The sequence below is a fragment of the Octopus sinensis genome, linkage group LG16, assembly GCF_006345805.1.
Source record: "Octopus sinensis linkage group LG16, ASM634580v1, whole genome shotgun sequence".
NCBI classification, from domain to species: domain Eukaryota; kingdom Metazoa; phylum Mollusca; class Cephalopoda; order Octopoda; family Octopodidae; genus Octopus; species Octopus sinensis.
Window position 1 is genome coordinate 1,742,241 of NC_043012.1, and position 11,605 is coordinate 1,753,845.

General features: G+C 38.7%; 1 protein-coding gene across 2 annotated transcripts in view; it reads right to left on the reverse strand.

The window, feature by feature from the left end:
* LOC115220482 (3'-5' RNA helicase YTHDC2-like) overlaps window positions 1-5,383 on the reverse strand; it is an 89,707-nt gene extending 84,324 nt beyond the window's left edge. For both annotated transcript variants that reach the window (XM_036509817.1, XM_036509816.1), the window contains exon 1: window positions 5,204-5,383. In XM_036509817.1, the coding sequence (XP_036365710.1) occupies window positions 5,204-5,289 (86 nt within the window). In that variant the 5' untranslated portion in view covers window positions 5,290-5,383. The remainder of the gene's footprint in view (window positions 1-5,203) is intronic.
* Window positions 5,384-11,605: the final 6,222 nt, after the last annotated feature.

Here is an 11,605-nt window from a genome sequence, read left to right on the forward strand (position 1 = left end):
AAAGAGTAAAACAACAAATAGAGAGTGAGTGGCAGTCAGAGACAGTAAAGCAGGCAGATAGCTTTCAAAAGTTTTACTCTACAGACGCTGGTAGTTACATCAAAACTGCAAATTTTTACTGTAAACGATATTTAGTCTATCAGTTTCATACTCATACACACAGATACATAAACATGGAAATGAAATTAAATATTAAACACTTTTGTTTGTAAAATATTTTTGTTCACATAACATAGCCTACATATATCTAAATTATTTCTTATATCTCTCTATATATAAACGGCAGTTTGTCTGTGTGTCTGTCAGGTTGTACCCTCACCCTGACCACGGCTTTCAACCGATTCTGATGAAACTTGACACACACATAGCCCAATGTCATAATTCAAAACTAACGCAGCGAAAATTTTGAAAAGTTCCCCCAGTTCTGAAAAAGATCGATAAATTCGACATGGGGTCGAGAATCGGAAACACAAACCACAGACTGTCTAGGGGACGCAACTCGACCTTTTTAACTAAAAAAAAAATTTACCATCATTTTTTTTCCAGTTTTTGGCTATAACTCACTAAAAATGCTTTATAGTTATTTCCCTTACAAACCCGAGCAACGCCGGGTGATACTGCTAGTATAAATATATATTGAAAGTAATTAAGTTTATGCCTCGTCATTTGGACTACTGGTTTTGCATCTGCAAAAGCCTTGCTTCTTTCAGTTTCTGTCTACCAAATCCACTCACAAGGCTTTGGTCGACCCAAGGTAGAAGACACTTGCACAAGGTGTCACACAGTGGGATTGAACCTGGAACCATGTAGCTGGGAAGCAAGCTTCTTACCACACAACCACTCCTGCACCTATATATATATATATATATATACATATATTTTTTTATTTGCTTGTTATTTGACTGCAGCCATGCTGGAGCACCGTCTTTAGTTGAACAAATCGACCCCAGGACTTATTCAATGTAAGCCTAGTACTTATTCTATCAGTCTCTTTTGCCAAACCACTAAGTTACATATATAAACAGAAAGAGAGAGATAGAGCATAAGAATGAATATTCCAAAGAAACATGTACCATTAATCCTTTAATGTAATTCTTGGGCAGAATCAGTATGGCACATTGTGTAATGAGGTTGAACTTCAGGTACAATCCATCCAACGGCCTTCTCCTGCTTCTTTTCCCCTAATTTTACACATAAGGTTTAAGTTGCCCCAAAGGCTAAGACGACAGGCAATGAGATCAAACCTGGGACATTATGATTGCAAAGAGAACTGCTTAATGCAACCATGTATATAGATATATACATGCATGTGTATGCACACACACGCACGTACATATATCTCTTTTTCTTTCTCTCTTTTACTTACTCTCTTTTACTTGTTTCAGTCATTTGACTGGCCATGCTGGAGCACCACCTTTAGTCGAGCAAATCAACCCCATGATTTATTCTTTGTAAGCCCAGTACTTATTCTATCAGTCTCTTTTGCTGAACTGCTAAGTGACGGGGACGTAAGCACACCAGCATTGGTTGTCAAGCAATGCTAGGGGGACAAACACAGACACACAAACATATATATATACATATATACGACAGGCTTCTTTCAGTTTCCGTCTACCAAATCCACTCACAAGGCATTGGTTGGCCCGGGGCTATAGCAGAATACACTTGCCCAAGATGCCACGCAGTGGGACTGAACCCGGAACCATATGGTTGGTTAGCAAGCTACTTACCACACAGCCACTCCTGCGTATATATACATATACATATGGAGAATGAATGGGAGGAGGAGAGCCTGCCAAATGTTGACCCGGTAGAAGGGCCAGCTATCCGTATAGATAGCTCCCTAGTAGATAAGGCAATTAGCAATTAAGGGTATGAAGCCAAGAAAAGCCCCTGGCCCATCAGGAATCACTGCTGAGATGCTTAAAACCTCTGGTGGTGTGGGCTACAGCCTAGTCACCCGCATTGTAAACCAGGTAGTTCATGATGGAGTCATACCCAATGACTGGCGTAGCAGCACCATAGTCAACTGCTACAAGGGTAAAGGTGATGCTCTAGATAGAAATAACTACAGGGGTATCAAACTGCTGGATCAGGTAATGAAGGTCACAGAGAGGGTCATAGCCCATCTCATCAGGGAGAGAGTCTGCTTAGATGAGATGCAGTTCGGTTTTGCGCTTGGTAGAAGCACCACTAATGCCATATTCTTGGTTCGACAACTGCAGGAGAAATACCTAGCCAAAGATAAACCCCTCTACATAGTTTTTGTGGACTTGGAGAAAGCCTTTGACAGGGTCCCCCGATCCCTTATCTGGTGGGCGATGCGGAAACTGGAGATTGTACAGGCTCTTTACAGAGAGGCTGTTAGTAAGGTTAGGATTAGCAATGAGTACAGTGAAGAATTTCAGGTGGAAATTGGCATCCACCAAGGCTCAGCCCCTTTCTATTCATCATAGTCCTTCAGGCAATAACAGAGGAATTTAAGACAGGGTGTCCCTGAGAGCTCCTCTATGCTGATGACCTAGCCCTCGTAGCAGAATCACTAACGGAACTAGATAAGAAATTTTGTGTGTGGAAGCTAGGTTTAGAATAAAAAGGCCTTAGAGTCAATGTAGCAAAGACCAAAGTTCTAGTAAGTAGGAAGGCAAACTCATCACACACCCCTTCAGGTAGGTGGCCCTGCTCGATCTGTAGAAAAGGTGTAGGTAGAAACTCCATAAGATGTACCCAGTGTAAGCTATGGACACATAAGAGGTGCAGCAATATCAAAGGAAAATTTACCGAGAAGATAGCTTTCGTGTGCAGCAGATGTACAGGGGCAATAGACACCATTGATACTCAGAAAACAGATTCCATTACACTCCTGGGGAAGAAACTAGAAGTAGTTGATAGTTTCTGCTACCTAGGTAACCAAGTTAGTAGTGGGGGTGAATGCTCAGAGAGTGTTACCACTAGAATAAGAATAGCCTGGGCAAAGTTTAGGAAGCTTCTTCCCCTACTGGAAACAATGGGTCTCTCGCTCAGAGTGAAAGGTAGATTGTACAACGCATGTGTGCGAACTGCTATGCTTCACGGCAGTGAAACATGGGCTGTGACTGCGGAGGACATGCGTAGGCTTGAAAGAAATGAAGCTAACATGATCCGCTGGATGTGTAATGTCAGTGTCCATGCACAACAGAGTGTTAGCGCCCTGAGAGAAATGTTGGACATTAGAAGCATCAGATGCAGCGTGCAGGAGAGACAATTGCGTTGGTATGGTCATGTACTACAGATGGATGAGGAGAGATGTGTGAAGAAGTGCCATTCCCAAACTGTTGAAGGAATCTGGGGTAGAGGTAGACCCAGGAAGACATGGGACGAGGTGGCCAAGCATGACCCTCGTACGTTGAGGCTCACAGAGGCTATGACGAAAGACCAAGACCTCTGGAGATATGCTGTAACTTTGGAAACCCGACAAATGAAGTGAGTTCATGGCTTGTAGGATGGCCTGCTGCGCTTGAGGAGACCTATTGTGTCAAGTTCATCAACATCAAAATAAAAATCGTATGGATATTGTAGTTGTGATACCCGTGCCAGTGGCACGTAGGGCCTCACAGAGGAAATGATGAAGACCGAGACCCCTGAGATATGCTGTGACTGTGAAGACCCGACAAATGAAGTGAGTTCATGGCTCGCAGGACGGCCGCTGTGCTAACCTTGGAACATAGAGTGACTCGCTGTTCTTGAGGAGACCTATTGAGTCAAGTATGTCAACATCAACATCAAAATAAATATCAAATGGAAATTGTAGTTGAGACACCCATGCCAGTGACATGTAAAAAGCACCGTCTGAACATGGCTGATGCCAGCGCCACCTGACTGGCGTCCGTGTCTGTGACACGTAAAAGCACCAACCGATCGTAGCCGTTTGCCAGCCTGCTCTGGCCCCTGTGCCGGTGGCACGTAAAAAACACCCACTACACTCACGGAGTGGTTGGTGTTAGAAAGGGCATCCAGCTGTAGAAACACTGCCAAATCAGACCAGAGCCTGGTGCAGCCTCCATGGCTTACCAGACCCCAGTCGAACCGTCCAACCGATGCTAGCATGGAAAACGGACGTTAAATGATGATGATGATACGCATACAACTCATAAATATATACACATACAGATATATATACATGTACACAGACACACACCTATGTAAATCTATACAAACAAGTGACAAGTGTGCATATACATACATGTACGTGTGAATATATATATATATATATGACACATTTTGCACATACTATAAGCCATATGTATAAGTTTGTGTGACATACACACACGCATATATAATATATATATATATATTTATATATAATATATATATATTTATATAGGTGCAGGAGTGGCTGTGTAGTAAGTAGCTTGCTTACCAACCACATGGTTCCGGGTTCAGTCCCACTGCGTGGCACCTTGGGCAAGTGTCTTCTACTATAGACTAGGCCGACCGAAGCCTTGTGAGTGGATTTGGTAGACGGAAACTGAAAGAAGCCCGTCGTATATATAATATTGAAATTATTGTATATATATATACAATATGTATATATATATATATATATGTGTGTGTGCGTGTATGTTTGTGTGTCTGTGCTTGTCCCCCTAGTATTGCTTGACAACCGATGCTGGTGTGCTTATGTCCCCGTCACTTAGCGGTTCGGCAAAAAGAGACTGATAGAATAAGTACTGGGCTTACAAAAGAATAAGTCCCGGGGTCGATTTGCTCGATTAAAGGCGGTGCTCCAGCATGGCCGCAGTCAAATGACTGAAACAAGTAAAAGAGTAAAAAGAATATATACATATATAGACACACACACCAAAAGAACATTTTGCTCATGCTAATAATAAGGTGTATGTTTGTGTTTACATATACATACATCATACACCTACATATATATATATATATATATATGTATATATATATATATATATATATATATATATATATATATACAAGTACGTGTGTGTGTGTGTCCAGGTCTTGATGCTTTGCCAAAGACCTAAATTTTAACAGACGAGATGACTCTGGGGGAAGAATGAAACAAAACAAACCAGAAAACAACGAACGTGTATCAACATTGTTCGGGATAACAAAACAAAAAAAATCAAAGACAGATTTTAAAAAATCAATCCACAAGTAAATTGTAAAGATAGATTAAAGGCATGGCATAAATAATCACCTGAAATTGGCGCCAGTCTGTGGAGAAATCACATCATAAACAGGGGTGAATGCTCGCGAGCGACTTTGATACCCACCTGACGCCATTGCGAGTAGCAAGAGCCTAGCTTTAACAGATTCGTATCACATTCGGAAATGTTTTTATAAAGAATTCTTGGTGAATTTGAGGTTGTTTTACTTGGATTTTTGGAATATTTCAACAAAAATAAGACTGAAAAAAATAAATCAGAGAATATTGTTATCGATTTTTTTATACATTTCCTGTATTTGATTCGTAATTTCGCTCAGTGGCGGATGTGTTTACAAATATAGACTTTGTTTATTTCGTATAAACTTTTATTTCTGTAAACAAAAGTGGTGTTGTTTTTGTAAAATGTTAGAATATTAATGCATAAATATTTATTATTATTAAAATTATTATTTTATTATTGTTATAATTATTTCGAACGTATGTAAAATTTTACTTAAAATAAAATGAATTTTATTGTTTGTTTACAAAATTTGTTCAAATGTTTTGCTAATTGGTTTAAAAAAAAACATGCCTTTCGATGTCTTTAACTAGAATTTATTTAATTAATGCTACCGTATTACAATTATATTCACTTTCATTTTAACCTGACCTTATTTCACACATCGACAGATTTTCAGTTTACGTCGATGCTTGTTTGGTTAATTTCACTTTATAATCTAATGTTTCAGTTTTTTTTTCTGTTTTTTTAATTTTTAACAAAAGTTTGAAGTTACCTAATCTGTTCTTATATATAACCGATATCACCAGTCTGAAGCTAACAATGGGTCGTTGTTGCTTTCACGTATTATTTTAGCACGTAAAAGAAAAAGAAAAAACTGAAAGTGAAATGCGAGATAAAAAAACAATGAAAGTAAAAAAATCAGAAAACGACAATATAAAATACAGAAGAAATTAGGGTAACTTCTCTATTTATTTCCTGAATACTCTTTAAATCATGTCGCGACAACAGGTGTCAACGTTTATTCTAGCAACAAGCGATGTATTAAATGCTGCATGTCGGATTATGCAAAGGAATTTTTACACCTGAACCCAAATAATGTCATCATTCAAACGCATTCAGTTGAAAGATGAACATTCGTTAAAAGAAACCTAGATCGATACTAGGGTCATAATTATGGGTGACAATTTCATATGACAGCGCTAGAAAAAACTGCCGTTCAAACCGAAAAGATCCCTGCACTTTTTCTAAAATACAGTATTACTTCAATTTCTTACTTTCTCACCTTTCTTGTATTTCTTTTTCATTTCATTCGCATGTTTACTTACAGTTTTTCAGCAGGCTGAAAAGAAAAAAAAAAAAGAAATAACGGTAAGCTTTTCTTGCCTTTCCTCCCTCAGTCTCGGATCCACTCTCCTTCCTCTTCTTACTAAGCCTTAAAAAGTTATAAAACAGTAAGATCCGAAGAATGTCTGCTGCGGTAAAAAAAAAAAAAGTAATTAAGTCCAAACAGTGTCGTATATATTTATATTTTCTGTTGTGATAACGAAGGAATGTATAACGTTTTGGACGTTTGACTCGCTTCGGTATTACGTGTCAAAAGTGAATATTGTTTCACTTTTATTCTTTCACTTTTAATTCTGTGATAAGACTATAATAGTTTCACTTTTAATTCTAATGTGAAAAGACTATAATAGTTTCACTTTTAATTCTAACTAGCAGTATCGCCCGGCGTTGCTCGGGTTTGTAAGGGAAATAACTATAAAGCATTTTTAGAGAGTTATAGCCAAAAAATAGCAAAGAATGCATTAAAAATGGAAAAAAAATTATGGTCAATTTTTTTAAAAATCGTTGACTCATCGTAGACATTTTTAGAGAGTTACTTCCCTTATATTAAAAAAAATATGCATTAAAATGGAAAAAATGATGGTAAATTATTTTTAAAATCGTAGACTCATCGTAGACACGCGCTAATACCCAGAAGGGCTTGATATGAATCACGACTATAAGATACCCGGTTTTGGTTAAACTGCACCGCAAAATGTGGGAGTAGTTAGGAATCTAAATCGGAGTAGACAGACACACAACCTTTCTTTTATATATAAAGATGTGATAAGACTATAATAGTTTCACTATTAATTCCACTGTGATAACACTAAGTCCAAGATATATAAAAATCACATTTACTGTTCAATAATCAGTTAATAATCCACGTACAAATTCGTTCTTTACAACTTCTGGAGCTGCTTTCAGATATGATCCATTCGTATAAAAACTATAATTCTGTCCAAATTGGTGAGCTAAACTCAAATTGTCGTTTCTGCAAAGCTTCAAAATTTACTCCACAAATGTTTTGTCGTAAATGCTGCACTTTTCTGTGTCGCCTGTTTCAACATAACTGTAATATATATGCACAAATTATATGTTTTGATCCCGAGCAACGCCGGGTATCAGTGCTAGTAGATAAATAAAGGTGCTAAACTGTATGCAAAAAAAGTGGGGGAGGGGGATTGTTGCCGAGAAGTAAAATGTGGAAGGAAGTAAACTGTAGAGAGGTGGAGTGATCAAACGAGGAATAAAGTACAGTCCTTTAAAATGATGAAAATCAGATGAATGAGGTAGGAATTAAGGGAGAAGGCGAGGGTCAAAAGGGAATATACATGATAACCAGGATGCACAAACATCAGAGTAGCTAATAAGCTTGCTTTCCAACCGCATGTTTCCGGGTTCAGTCCCACTACGTGGCATCCTGGAAAAAGTGTTTTCTACTATAGCTTCGAGCCGAAGAAAGCCTGTGAGTGGATTTGGTACACGGAAACTAAAAGACGCCTGTCATATATACATACATACATGCATATATATATATATATATATATATATATTATATATATATATATATATATATATATATATATAGTTAATCCAAACAAGAAAACACAAAAAAAACACAACAACGCGAGGACGTGGAACAAATATAGTATTATTGGAAGCTCAGGAAAGAAGGAGGGTTTAACGTACGAGCGGAGCTCTTCGTCGGAAACATAGGAGAAGGAAAGATCCCGAGAAGGGAAGACAGAGGAAAAAAATCGCCAACGGTACTCACGAGGTCACATATACAACATACATACATATATATATATATATATATATATATATATATATATATATATATATATATATATACACACACACACACACATATATATATATGTATGTGTGTGAGTGTGTGTATTTATAAGAATTTCATTGTGTCTGTATTCGTCCCCACCCCAGCCCATCGTTTGACAACCCATGTTGGGGAGTTTACATCTCCGTAACTTAGCGGTTTGGCAAAAGACACCGATAGAATAAGTACTAGGCTTACAAAGAATAAGTCCCGGGGGCGATTTCTTTGACCAAATATACTCACAAGGCTTTGGTCAGCCTGGGGCTACAGTAAGAAACACCTGGTCAAGGTGCCACGCAGTGGGACTGAACCCGGAACCATGTAGTTGGAAAGCAAGCTTATCACCACATCGTCACGACATACATACATACATACATACATACATACATACATACATACATACATACACACATACATACATACATACATACATACATACACACATACATACATACATACATACATACATAACAGCTGTCCACTCGTGACCGAGGAGGACCATCACTGACCATTGTCCACATGAAATGCCAGAGTTCGAACATGTATCTCATTGAGTTCTTGTAGTAACCATTTTAGAAGACCAAAAGTGGGCGTAGGAACAGATACTTCAATGGTGAAGACGATAAACTTGTTCTAATTGCACATGTATGTATGTATGTATGTACGTACGCACGTTTGTATGCATGCAAGCATGCGTGTGTGTGTGCGTGCAGTCGGCTTCACCGAGGTTTATGTTTACGGCGCGGCGCCCTCCTACTCAACCGGGCACCAGATAATCGCTGCGCCGGCGATTGCACAATCTGATATTTTAGGTTCAATAAGGCTTGCACAGCATTTCACAGACCCTTTTCACTCTACTGTCACGGTCCAAAGACAAGCCAGGGTAAAATATCCAGTACCAATACTGGAACGACATGAGCTCAAACGTAAGCCAAAGATCTCCAAAATATTCAATGCCGTTCCGTGCATATTTGAGCCTGTGACGTAATCCGCAGACCGAATTAGCATGATGCGGTGTGTAGCAAAGATGGACCCTTTGAGCAGCAGGTGCAATCAACCTGACGAGTTTAAGTTAAGCTAATGTCTACGCAGTTCCACTTATAATATACAAGGCTGTTGAAAATGACAGGCTACCAAAAATCCATACACTGCGATTGCAAAATGAACTCTGTAACTGTTCGGCCATACTGTACCTACAATATCACTTCATGGTTTATTTGTACGCATACGTATACTTATATCACAAAAAGAAATTCTACCTATTAAGGTACAGGCGTGGATGTGTGGTAAGAAGCTTGTTTCTCAACCACATAGCTCCAGGTTCAGTCCCACTGCGTGGCACCTTGGACAAGTTTCTTCTGCAATAGCTTCGGGCCGACTAAAGCCTTGTGAGTGGATTCGGTAGACTGAAAGAAACCCGTTGTTTGTGTCCACACGCATATATATATATATATATATATATATATATATATATATATATATATATATATATATATATGAGTGTGTAGTGGTGTGTCCCACCTACCCTTGACCACCGGTGTCGGTGTATTTACGGCCCTGTAATTAGCGGTTCGGTCTAGAATAAATACCAGGCTTTATAAAAGCCCTGAGATCGATTTGTTCGACTAAAACCCTTCAATATGGGTAACATCAACTGACAGAAAAAAAAAATGTAATTTAAAAAACATTTATGGGAGGTAACTTAAAAAAATTATTTAAAGAGTTATCTTTCGTGTTTAGGCGATCGTTTTCATGAAAATGTTTTACATGAAAGGCACCTGAAAAACGCAAACTTTGCTTCTCATAAGTTCCAAGTCACACACCGTATATACTCGGTTATAAGTCACACTTTTTTTCCCCTGAAATTTTCACCTAAAGCTGGGAGTGCGATTTATACGCGCATTTTATAAAATAATCTTCAGATATTTTCTATGTACAAGCCATATTTAAAGTTCCGACACTTGGAATACCCGTAAAACCCCGAATCGCTAATTCCGAAGCCGAGAAGTACACGGAAGACGATCTTTAGATATTTCTTTACCTCTTTTAGTATGAAATAAACAATTAACTAAAGAAAAAGTGAGTTTAATGTTTGTTTGTTTTTGTACCGCAATTGTCTTTTTTTAATTCGTTGCCATGTTAGTTAACACGAGAAAGTTGAATTCGTATATCATTTTCAAGCTGAAAGTTGTTGAATACGCGAAGTCGCATTCGAATCGAGCAGCTGAAATAGTATTTGGGGTCTCAGAAAAAAAAAAAAAGGTCAAGGATTGGCGTTTGAAAGAGGATAAAATTGTATCCGTTGACATTAAATCGTTAAAATTAGGACAGGAATGAATGCCAACGAGGAGATGGAGACTATTTTGAGAGATTGAGTGACTGAACTACTTACGAATAGACTTGACGTCACGAGAAACTTTATTAGATTACGGCCTCTCCAAGTGACTAATATATATCTGTTTTTAAAGCATCCCTTGGCTGATGGACGAGGTTTATGAAACGCCACAATCTTACGCTGAAACAGAGGATTCATATCGCACAGAAATTACTTGCCGACGTAGAGAGCAAAGTTGATTCCTTCCAGCAGTATGTAATAGACCTACGAAAGAGCCACGAGTTTGCCTTGGAAGTAATCAGTAATATAGACGAAACAGCCCTTTTTCGATATGGTTGGAACTCAAACAGTCGACGTTAAAAGTAAAATACAATTTCGGTGAAAATTACAGAGAGCGACAAGGCCCACTTCACTGCAATTTTGGCTTGTATGGCCAACGGTACGAAACTTACCCCGGCTGTTGTTTTCAAAAGAAAGACTTTCCCGAAAGAGAAGTTTCCGAAGGACATAGTGGTGTATGATCAGGAGAAAGAGTAGGTGGATGAAACCGTATTGGCGAACTGGTTAAACGACGTGTGGTTAAAGCGCACAGGGGCTAAGCTTACTCTCTTTTACTCTTTTACTTGTTTCAGTCATTTGACTGCGGCCATGCAGGAGCACCGCCTTTAGTCGAGCAAATCGACCCCGGGACTTATTCTTTGTAAGCCCAGTACTTATTCTATCGGTCTGTTTTGCTGAACCGCTAAGTAACGGGGACGTAAACACACCAGCATCGGTTGTCAAGCAATGCTAAGGGGACAAACACAGACACACAAACATACACACACACACACACACACACACACACACACACACACACACACACACACACACACACACACACACACACACACACACATATATATATATATATACGACAGGCCCGGTGTTATA